The following is a 12,654-nucleotide window of genomic DNA, read 5'->3' as shown; positions in this document are numbered from 1 at the left end:
AAAGTAATAACTTACTGTCTCAGAGCTAAGTTTTCCCACCAAATGCGGTGGACAGAATATGGAATTTCCAAGACCCGTTCTGTAGGCAGCTGTATGCAGAAGGTCAAGTGCTCGGACAGGATCTGGAATACTGGCCAGCTCATATTTCAGGCGAGGTAAATTGTCTGACAGTTCCCACGGTTTGAATGCTTGTTTGGTAGCGACATCTTCCAAGTATTTTAAAGTGTCTTCCCTGAAACAAGTAGGAAATATTAACATTGCAAGATAAGATCAGAAATTTAATTTCTTCAAGAAAATTAGATTACATAAAGATCCTAAACAACACTAATTTCAAAATTAATTACAATTATAAGCAGCAGTCCTTTGGCATATTTAAATGTTTTAATGAAATTAAAACAACATAGCCAATACTGCCTTCACAGAAAGAATTTGTCAGCATTTAGTTTTTGCATTGACATGAACTTCATAATTTCTGTTAATTCATCCATAATTATCGACAAATATCATATATTATTTGTATTCAGTCTTTCATTCCTTCCTTCCAAGTTTCCACGAGATAATCTCAGCCATCGTTACTCTCACTAATGAAACCAGTGACTGTGTGTTCAGTTTAGATGAATAAATCATCTCAGTAAAGTATTAAAAAAATTGTTGTTACAATGTGTAGACTACATCATTTCTTTATGCAAGGTGACCATTTTCAATCACACTTCACAGCTGTTGTCAGACCTAATGATAACACACAAAGAAAAATAGTCACAAAATGCCAATGGGTTAAAATACTACATGCAATAAAGTACCCACAACACAACACAGCTGTTACTGCAGTAACTCATCCCTTTATTTAACTACAGCCTGCCATACTAAATGTCGTACAGGCAAGTTGTGATTTGCAGTAAAGGCTATTGAGGTACATTTCATTTATTTTATGTAGTATTTTAACCCATAGACCTTTATTTCTCTTTGACTGTTATCATTATGCTTGCAAATGACCAGAATGGTGCGATTGAAAACAGTCACTTTATATAAATAGTAGTGATCAGAAATAATATTGAAGTTTTTTATGTACATACTTCAAATAATGCTGATTAAATAAGCAAAATTTGAAAACAATATGTTTGGCATCGTGTATGCATGTTTTTAGAACAAGAAACTTTTAACTGGAACAAAATATAATGTTGCAACCAACATCTTCAACTTAGAATTGAAACTCTTAGTTTTCTATTAACATTTTTCCATTTCTGCTTACAGACCATTAAAAGTATATATATTGCCCACTTTCCTGTAAAATGGGTTTTATAAATCTTCTCTCTGTTTAGTGATTAATGAGTCACTCTGTTCCCCCAATCATAAAACATTGCCTTAGTCCAATGAAGGAGTATAACTATGTACCAACATGGCATAGTTAAACAAGGTGCAGTTAGAACTCCTGAAGAGCTCAAACAGTAAGCTGCAAGACAACACATTGCATTCTGGTTAAGACCTTCCTCTGTGCTCAGGTAAGGCCATCCAAAAATATGATACCTTACAATATAAGTAAGCAAGCTTTTACATTTCAGTGTCAATGACTGGAGATTATTATTGTGGTAAAGGTAATAGCAGTCATTTATTGCCCATGATCCTGAATGTAATACTCACAAGAAATGTTTCAATCTGTCTACAATCCCACAAAATTTAAAATGTTGCAACTTCACTACTGTATCATCAAAAATAATAAAAAGACACCTTCAACATGGTTGTATTTATCTATTATAGTTTAATACTACAATGTACAATACATTTCATGACAAACTTACAGTGCATCTCTGTTTGCTTCAAGAGTGTACATCACAACTTCTCTGTCAGCCTGGACACTCAGGCTACCCCCAACTTGTTGAATATTACGTACAATTCCAAAGTGGGTGGAATTCTTTGTTGATAGACCTGTTGCTATCCGCAGAACATGGGTGCTGCCATAATTATCCCACGTCTCATTTCGGGAGCCAGCCCTGTCAAAACATAAATAATAATGATAACTACAATAAAATAGAAATCAGCTAACAAACTTGTAATCAGAAGTACACTACGTCCAGTTCCCATCATAATGCTAAAGAATCTGCTGCTCAAATGCAACAATGACTACGCTTGAGAAACAAAACAATAGCTTTCACCTTCAATGTCAATTAACAATAATACAGCATCCAGTCAAAGCTCAGGAGATGGCAGTCGTGTGTGAGGTGTGCTTGCTTGTGAACGAATGTGTGTGTGTGTGTGTGTGTGTGTGTGTGTGTGTGTGTGTGTGTGTGTGTGTGTGTGTGTGTGTGTGTGTGTGAGAGAGAGAGAGAGAGAGAGAGAGAGAGAGAGAGAGAGAGAGAGAGAGAGAGAGAGAGAAAGCTTAGTGTATAACAGTCTTATCGTTGTGTCATCTTCATAGTCAGTAGCAATATATATTTTTCTTACATCATTAGAATACACTATGAGCTACAGATTGCAGCAATAAATCTATGGAAAACTAAATTTTTTGTAAACACTGCTTACCGTATCCGAGGGCAGTAAACAACTGGGGAATATGAGCCACAGCACAAGCCATTGAGGCTTCAATAAAGGAATTCGTGGACAAACAGTTCAATAGTTATTAAACTGGTACCACATACAGCATAGCTCTCGCAAATGTGTGTGCCAATAGTCCAAATGACTGTCCATCACTACCAGCACCCACTGTGAAGTGTCTGTAATACAGCACATTCATTTTAACCGATGGCTAGAACTACCATCAATTTATCATGGCCTTCTTGGTAGAACAGGGATCAACTTTGATTCCAGCACCTCAAGGACTGCTTTAGCCAATATAAACCTTTATTAAGGTTCCACAACCAATCAGTCCCAAGAGCATATCCCTCATGCTGCCGCACAAGGGCAGTGCGAAAGTCACTACACACTTATGTTAATTTCTAATACTACGTGTCATTTCCTGTCTCCTACCAACCATATCAATGTACAACGTACCAACCTATATACAAACATTCTTTAAGGGGACTGGTTCATGAACATAAGAGGTAATCTTGAAATAATTGTCGGTCTTCAAAATAGTGTGGCTCAAAGAATAAGAGTTGTAAGCCCATGTAATGCTTACCATCTCTGAACAGAACTTTCGCGGACATTTTGATGTACAAACCACAGCTTTTAGTCTCATACTTTATTTCTAAATTGTATTTTGCATTGCAAGTACAATAAATCGTGAAAATTATTTATTCACAGATTAGGTAAATGTGTCTCAGAAAAACAACAAACTACAAGACTGATCTTTTTTTCCTGGAAGTTCTTTACACTATTTTCTTTAAGGCAGATCTTTAAAAAGGTGTTGCTGCCATAAATTATGGCTCACAAAATTTATTAATAATGATCATCAAAAATTTCAATAATTACCTTCTAGTTTTTTCTTTAAAAAGAGCTTAATTTTGAAATTTAAGTCATAAGGATAGTCTACTTTTCAGTTAACTATGTTTCACGTCAACTTAAAAAATTTCATCTTTAACAGCTTTTAACCAATGTGTATCAGAACATCACAAAAGTGAACTTTTGTGGAATTCAAATTAAAGCCAAAACTTGTTTATCTACGTAATCTGCATAATACCAACATATCCCAGGTCCATATTAATCGTGTTTCTGATTTTGTTCTTCCTTCCTTTTCTTTTACAGACTACTTATTAATATTCTTACTTCTCTGGTGACTTCTAAAACTGATTTCTCTGTTTTAGAAGAGTCTCCTGCTGCCAATGGTGATTAAAGCTTTTTGCACACCTAGTTCACCTGGCACTTTCATCAATTTCATAATATTTAAGATTAACAAGGTTTGATGATTTGAGATGAGGGGCACTCAACATCATGGTCAGCAGCGAATCTTGACACTGCACTATCACTGAAATATAGCAGATCATCCAGCACGCCTTTTTTTAAATTACTTAGTCCTATCACAACAGTTTTTGGTGTCCGTTCACATATACAGTTGTTAAAACTCTCATTAGGGTCTTTATCCTACCATTCATACACTTCTCTAATTATCTTCAGTCAAATGGCAAAGATGATTTCGGTGATAACAAAATTCTGTTTTTAACAGTGCTGTCAGCGTGACATGGGGCCATTGTCATGTGCTACTTTTAAATTCCTTTTATTTTGGGGCTTTCTTCAACACAACCTTCTAAAAGCAAACTACTACTTGTTCAGAAAGCCACATAGAATTTTTTAAGACAAAAATTTAAAAAATCAATATCTTTGAGACTTATTCATGTACTAGCCACCGTAAGTGTGCAGTGACTTCTGTGCCGACCTGTATACCTCTTACTTTAGGAATTATTCTAAAAATCAATTTCACATCTAAATGGGCCAAATGAAGATACTCACTAGCTGCAACACTCAAAATTGCTCCAACTGTTTCACAGCTAGCAATAGGAATAAAGGTTTCAATACAGTCAATGCATTGTTGTTGACTAAATACAGGAAAAACTAGTCTTCTTTATAGTGATCACTTTTACCAACAACTTTATGCTTGATTAAAAAATAATAATAATAATAATAAAATGATGGTTTGTAATGGGCTTACAATCTTGTGACAGAGGTTCCACAGCTCATGTAGTATTTTTCTCCAATGAAGCCATTTCTTCCCCCATTACTTTTCAGCAGCACTCATGACTGGAGACTTAATAGCCTCTGTATAATTCTAAGCTCTTATTTCCACTGGTATTATTTCAGTAAGATGATCTGATTTCTTCAGTTGTTGCTTATTTAATTCTCTCTCACTAGAACTTCCTTGCACATGACTTTTCATCATTCATTTTGCTTGCCATTGTCCTTCCAGTTTCCTCGGACTCACAGACAGCATCCTTGCTCTAAATACCCTGTTTTTTCCTATTCAATCCAGACTCTAAAGCCACCAGTTCCACTGAAGCAATCACTAAAGATTCCTTCTGGATCCCATATATTTCACCTTCACTTTGGAATATGAATTAATCACTTCATTCCAAAAATATAACTTTTTTGTGGATAGCTTGCAAAGTATATTGCCACTCACATGACCTTCACTAGTTCTATTTAACACATAAACAGCCATGTTTATGTTTCTGCAGTTAAAAGCTTCGGCCAATCCTGAGCTAGCAAAATGGTTCAAGCTAGTTCCACAATAGTTCCGCTGGTAAGGCATCTGTTCAACTCTGCAGTGTGAAGATTTACGTCAATATTGTCAAATTCCTAATCGCCATCAAATTAAATGCTTTTGGTGATTGTCCACAAAAATTCCTCACACTGTTCAGCATTTCCGCAGTCTTCTCTGCAAGACTTCTGATTGAGAAAATGAACAATTTGCTGTTTTGAAAAATCACAGGTAAAAAACAAAAAATATTCAGCTCCTCTTAGCAATTTACATTCCTTAGTTACATACATGTCAGCATGAATCACTTCTCCAGGTTGTGTAATACAATACCTACATGACCAAACACTACTCTGATGCTGCTTTTCCATAACACATGCCTCGCAAAATTCTTCACCAAAGTGTTCAAATTATACACTTCATTGCTTCAATAATTGTTGAACAAGGCATTTGTTCTGATGACACAGGCGTTCATACAAAATCTGCAGAGATTCCTTCGACTACAAGGATTAACTGGTATTGTCATTCATATCCTTATCACCTTCAACAAATCCCCAATGCATATGCCACACGCCTTAACAACATCATTGTGTTGGACGTCAGGCTCGTCTTTTGATGAATACGAACCTAGCCACTTGTCCATAGCAAATGATACAGAAAGATTTTTCTCACCCTTCTGGAGTATACACAACTTTGTCCATACAGCATAAAATCCACTTAAAAAAAGTTTCAAAATAAACAGTCCCTTTTCATAGTCAATTCACTGTCAAATTGTTACCCATATGTAGCGACCGTAGCAGTCGCTCGGTTCCACACTGCAGCTCCTAGAACTGCACGGCCACTCCGGCCGGCTTAAAATTAAGTGTTCAATTTTTTCTGGATATAGAGTCATATCATATTGAAAATTAGATATCATATTTACAGCATCACTGCTTTTACTCCATTGAAGAATATTTAAATTTATGAAATATGTTATATAAATACTTACGTGTAAAGTGTATTACTGTAAGCTTAAATATGTATGCCTTGAAATTACTTTCAGCCTGTATATTTGTAAGTTGACTTGTCCAATGTCTTATGCATAAGCTGCTATGTAGACAACAGGACCAATAAAATACAATCAAGAATCTTGTAACCCCCCACTCCTTCCCAAATCCAGTTATTGTCCACAATAAGCAAAGTCTTTAATGAAAAATGTGAGAGGAGTGAAGATTACAATAAACTTTCTAGTTAACTTAGATTTTCATGCACAGTTGGCTCCAGTTCTTCTTGTCTAGGGGTCCGATTCTTCAAGCTGAAATTCTAACATTTTAGGTCCTCATGGTTGAATTGATCTAAATAAATTTGAATATTCTTGTTGCTGAATTTTTGTTGTTACATTAATATATTTTGTCACATATTAATATATTATAAAGTCTTTTGAATTTTCACATTAACATAACCTAAAATTACATTGTTTGCCCAGATACAAAAATACGTCCAATCACATCAGAGGCATGCTTACTACTACTACATTATGCGGTAATAACAATATTTCAAAGGATTCACAGTTTTTCTTGACAAATGAATTTTATTAATTTCGATTATTATTTCATAAATCAATGCAGAAGTAAACACAATAAACAGTCCCAAATTGTGTAATTAATAATAGAAATTATAAGTGTGCAGAATAATTCATAATTTTAACTGTCATTCAGAGCTAGTACTTATTGATTGTAACACTGAAAATAAAGTAATTCCTTCTCATAAATATTAGCTTGAAATACAACATACTGTGGACAAAATTATATGAAAATTTTCAGAAAAGCAGCTGTGATAATATTGACCTGTCCAAAATTCAAAAAATAATGCATGTATCAACAACCACTGTAATGCTCGAGGAGGACGTCCTGTTACAACCTGTAGTGGTTTTGTGAACTTAACCAACAATGTGACTATTAAGTTTTCTTAGTCATGTGATTCATCACCTCACAATTAGTGGCCCACAAGTCCTCATCCTATTCTGCACTTATTACTCCACTAATGAAAACCTGGCCAGGTAGGTCATTTTTATTTTATTTAGAAACACTTCTTTTTTTTGTTTAGCACTGACTCTTTTATACGGCAAATACACCAAAAACAAAACAATTAACCTTATTTTTGTTTGTAGATTTATATATTTGATGATTTAATTTCCGTATCAGTGGCATCATTTGCATTTCTCATTTCTTTAGCATTTTCTTTGGTAGCCAATAGAGCTACTAACTTGGCCCATTTACCCCTCCAATAAACACCATGATTTTCATCACATGCTAACATGTTCATTACATATTTCAGTGTCTTATCTTCAGATCTGGCCACAACAACTGTCATAGGCTCTCTCCACCATCTGGCAATGTGTCAAGCAGGCACAACATCAAGGATATTCATCAGATTTCACACTGAGCCACTGCACGCAAAGAACCATTAAAGACATTTAGTTGAGCTTTTGTTGAATACACTGTCAAAGGCTCAGATCTTTTGTACATTGCCAATAAACACATCATTTGCATCTTCTGATATACGTAATAATTTTCTTACTGCTAACTTCTGTATCATCCAGTTTTAACCCTCTCACTGTTTCTCAGTACCATGGAAATCCACTTTAGCCCCATAAAACAAGTCAGATTTACAGCTGCAAAAAATTCACACTAGAATGTGCCAGACAATATGAACCATGCAAATGAAGCAACACATGCAAACATATTTCTGGTATCACGAGATGCAAAATGATAGTCCCAAATTTCTTTCTTCGAAAGAGCTACGGACTGGGTCCCATAACATACCGTAAAAATTCAACAAAAAAGGCACAACATATAATGTTATTGTTAAGTTACAAATGTTGGCAATAGAAGCACACTGCGAACACTTGCATACCAAAGTTTTATGATACATTTTGAGAACCATTCCTGCAATGAACACACACACACACACACACACACACACACACACACACACAACAACAACAACAACAACACCAACAACACCAAACGCTTTCAATTTTGTCAAGCAGGAGACAAAAAACATGATTGCTAGTATTCCCCAGTTCTTAATGTAGGACCAGTTTTGCATAATTATTTTGCTAATTGTAAGTTGCTCAGCTTAATGTCAGAAGTTGTAAAGCCAAATTATTTCTAGGCATTATTGCTCCTATGGCCTTATTCCATCCTCAAAGTTTTGTAGGCTTAATAACTACAGCATTTCCCTCGAGTTAATTTTGAACAGTCACATGTCAGCTTAAAATAAAGTTCAAATGCCTCTGAGCCCTATGCAACTTAACTTCTGAGGTCATCAGTCGCCTAGAACTTAGAACTAATTAAACCTAACTAACCTAAGGGCATCACACACATCCATGACCGAGGCAGCATTCGAACCTGCGACCGTAGCGGTCGCTCGGTTCCACACTGCAGCTCCTAGAACTGCATGGCCACTCCGGCCAGCTTAAAATAAATTGTTCAATTTTTTCTGGATATAGAGACATATCATATCGAAAATTAGATATCACTAACGGAGAAAACCAACATTTCATAGTCTCTGCTGTGCACCATATCACAATTTCAAAAGCTGTTCGTTTGTTTCACATGTTGAGTGGAGGGGGGAAACTTAATTTGTTGATGATGGGAGGAGTAGCAACCTGCAGTTGTCCATTGGCAAACACTGAGAAAACTTTTATGTTATCTCATTCAAGCTGCAGAAGCCTACAAACTCAGCATCGAAATTTTTAAAACATTGTGTAGATTACTGAATCTAACATAATGCTTGCACCTTAATAGAACAATTATTATGTCCTCATTTATTTGGCTGAAGCAATCAGTTAAAAACATTGGACAGTCAAACCTGATTCTTTAAATATACTTACCGAAATAGAACAGAAACTCTGGAAATTGGAGAATAGTTCTCCAATGATGCCACAACCAGTTTATTCGGCAAAACTGTTGTCTTCACATTTTCCTTTGGTGAACCTGGGCTAGGGTGGGTTGCGGCTTGTGCAGCAAAAGTTCGAACCTACAACAAACATTTTAAAAATTAGGTGTGCGACAGAGGCTTCACACAGAAGGCAATGCTTAATATATCTGAGATCAGTGAGACAGAATGGGATATGACTGTGGCACTGGTTTGGACTGAAAAGTTTACTGATGTGAGCTAATGTAACTAACAAGTTTTGAAGTCAGAGTAATTACAGTCATTCCTAACTTCTACAAAAGGAGACCAAAAGCCAACATCCATTCATTAGTGACAGCAACCAATATTGTCATAATTTTCATCTCACCTACCATGCTATTGCATTTCAACATTGCATGGTGTCAGTGACAGATGCAGTGTGATGGTACCACCTTCTTCCCCATCCCCTAACACATTTTGTACTTATGTGCAATAAAAGTTCATATATGCATCAAAATACTCTGAGAGATTTGTTAATTCTCTGTGTTTTCTGGGCTTACCTCACCATTTCACTTTTTGTGCCAAGAAGTATGTAAATACGACAAAAGGTATTAAATGTACAAGCAGTACTGTCAATATTCAGCAAATTATGGCTGCCAGACTACAATCATTTCCCAGAAATAACAACAGTCTTTCCTCTGCTCAGTATGGTTTCTAGGAAAATAAAAACACAAATCACAAAGCCTTTCGAGATTCGCAAATCACAATATACTTTTGCAAAAGTTGGATTCTTATGGGACAAGAAAAACTGCCTATGGCTGGCTCAGCAATTATGTCAAAGACCAAGCACAGTACGTTCATATAAGTAAAGTCAATCAATTAGGAATCCTAAATAGGGTGCATTCATCTACAAAAGTCGTAAAACATGGTGTGCCTAGGCCTCAGTTCTAGATCCTTTGTTATTTCTACTTTATATAAATGACCTCCACTCCTCCCTAACCATTAGTAAGGAGTTTCAGTTTGCTGGTGACACTATTTCCATATCTCAAATACAAGTCCTTATCTCAAATACACACAGATCTACCCTGTCAGTAGTTAATAGAAATACACCCGAAAGAGACTCATGGCTTGTGTCAAACAGACTCCTCCTCAACGCATTATGCTCAAAATTCCACACCGTTCAGATCAGAACTCCCCACTTCCAACAGCACGTGGCAACAATGTTGAATTTGTCAATGGGACTAAATCCTTAGGGATTTACATCACTGACATATCACCTCGACATTATTAGGTGCAAGCTTAGCTAAGTCTGATTTACACTCCACTCAGTGAGGAATGTGCTGAATGCCATCACATTGCAACAAATGTATTATGAACTTTTCCATTCAGTACTACACTATGGAATTATTTTTGGGGTCATAGTACTGAATCAGTTAAATTATTTATGGAAAAAAATAATTGTGTACAAACAACAGAAACCTGTAAACAACTCTTTAAAAAATTTAAACACACTACCTGTCTCTGGTCAATATATCTCTCAACTGCTGTTATATGAAATAAAATATCAGCAGATTGCACAGGATTCTGGACAGCGCACCCTGTGACAGGTCAAAGAAGTAGTGAAGACTCGTTCCTCATTCTACTAAACTGGGTAGTAATGGTGATAAATGTGAATCAAACAACACAAAATCTCTTGAAAGAAGTAGAAAACACTCAAGAACTAGCAAAATTTAAAAAAAATCTTATGACCCTTCCTAACAAAGCATTGCATGTAAGCATTAAAGACTCTCTTCAAGGTGACCCATCATAAATTATAATCATATATATTTTGATTATCTTTCAAAACTACACTCTTTTATTAGGGCCAGTATTTTTATTACTATTTATTAAAATTATTTTCAACGCGTATTTAATACTTTCAGTGTGATTTACACTGTAAGAAACAATGTTATGTCTCATATCTGTTTGACTATGCCCGTAACGTGTTGTACACTTTAGTACATTAAATGACGGAGTGAAGCAATAAAGTTACAATACAGAACGACAGATCAGTCTGTTACCCCAACCTATTTTCTGCTGCTTCTATGCTGAAATTGAAACTTTTTTAAAAAATAGCAGTTTTGCTTAAAATTTTATTTTTCTTTCTTTTGTGTGTATTATATACCAGAATCTTCAACAACTGAAAGTGGTAAATCACAGCTGCCTGCTTCCTTAAGACTATGAATGGATGAACACTTAACCGAAACTGGAAATCTGTATCGTTATGCAGAAATAGCCTGAAGCAGCTGCTTCCACTTGTTAATATGTAATTCCATTCGTTAGACTCCTGTTGATATTCCTTTATTATGGTGTTTACAGAACAACCAAGTGTGAGTGAATAGATGGCCAGTGATCTCTGAACACGAAACATATTACTGTCAATTGTTGAGGTACTACTCGGCTAGCAAGAATTAATTTTATTGCTATTCTGTGAACATATTTACAATGTCCATCCATTCGGTGCGCTGACAACAATATCTTCAAGCATACAGTTATTTAACCTTCGAGGTCGTGAGGTTAATAATTTCGGTTTTGACCTGGTATGCTTCTAGTTTCCTACAACGAAATTAGCACTGGCAAAGCTTCTACAGGAAACCAAAAAAGTCTTAGTTTGTTGAGGGGCAAATATGAAACACTACGGTAACTTCTTCTCTTGCTGCATCGTCTGCAACCTCTCCACTGTATTCAAAGTCACAGGTTAAAAATGATTGAGAAGGAACAGATTCCTTTCTTCTTAACCGAGAGCACATACACAATAGCCTATTTAAAAAACTGATGTAAAACTTACTGAAGCTACTCGTAAAATCGGTTTTTTCAAAGCGTTGCTAGCCATTCTCTACTATTTTACTGCCCCAGCCGCTAATGATAGAGCTAGAGCAGCGTTATTATAGTATGGAAGAACACCTTACAGATGTTCTTGCGCAAAGCTCTTGCTAATCCACCAAACGCTTTCGAAAAACTGCAATGTTTTCAATGAATATTCTTCAAATTATTTGTAGCGTACCACTGAATTTTCTTTAACCATTCATTGGTAGCGCTTTCGTAGGAAACTACGGGTTTTTGAATATTACAATCTCTACCGAAAGTACTCGAGCATCACACCGAAGGAATCAAAAGTTAAATCGCTTTCAGTAACAATGGAGCCAAATTTAAAATTTATCAATTTATAAATGTATAGGGGAATTGGTTCCAGTAGATAAGAAGAAAATGCGAAACAAGAAATTGAAGAAGCAATACGTAGAGAATTTAATGAAATTATAATCTTTGTCAGTGTCCCATGTTAAATAGGAAATGTGATCATGACTCTCAAAAGTAAAACATTATATGGGCTTGGTAACATTTTCAATAAGACGAAAATTTGTTGATCCTATGATCTGTAACGTCCGTAATAAGAACATTTACACCCACAGTCTCCAAGTCAGTGTTCGGAATGTAAGAGATAAGGAACTGGCGTAAATGAAGCTTTGAGGTATGTTCGTGAGTCTGGTCGGTAGATCACTTACCAGCCAAAGGAAAAGATCCCAGTTTGAGTTCCGGTTCGGCACACAGTTTTAAGCTGCCACGAAGTTTCAACTCATTCTGGTACGAAATTT

At 35.8% G+C, this 12,654-nt stretch overlaps 1 protein-coding gene across 1 annotated transcript in view; it reads right to left on the bottom strand.

The window, feature by feature from the left end:
• The window catches only part of LOC126355124 (cytochrome b-c1 complex subunit 2, mitochondrial-like), a 49,637-nt gene extending 37,453 nt beyond the window's left edge, over positions 1–12,184 (bottom strand). The window contains exons 1-4 of the mRNA XM_050005304.1: positions 11,850–12,184; positions 9,000–9,145; positions 1,797–1,988; positions 16–232 (exon numbers count right to left, since the gene is read on the bottom strand). Coding sequence (XP_049861261.1) covers positions 16–232; positions 1,797–1,988; positions 9,000–9,145; positions 11,850–11,894 — 600 coding nt within the window. The 5' untranslated portion in view covers positions 11,895–12,184. The remainder of the gene's footprint in view (positions 1–15; positions 233–1,796; positions 1,989–8,999; positions 9,146–11,849) is intronic.
• Positions 12,185–12,654: the final 470 nt, after the last annotated feature.

The sequence above is a fragment of the Schistocerca gregaria genome, chromosome 3 (genome assembly GCF_023897955.1).
Source record: "Schistocerca gregaria isolate iqSchGreg1 chromosome 3, iqSchGreg1.2, whole genome shotgun sequence".
In the NCBI taxonomy this organism is placed as follows: Eukaryota; Metazoa; Arthropoda; class Insecta; order Orthoptera; family Acrididae; genus Schistocerca; species Schistocerca gregaria.
The sequence above is the reverse complement of the archived record's forward strand: the minus strand, read 5'-3'. Positions and strand labels throughout refer to the sequence as shown.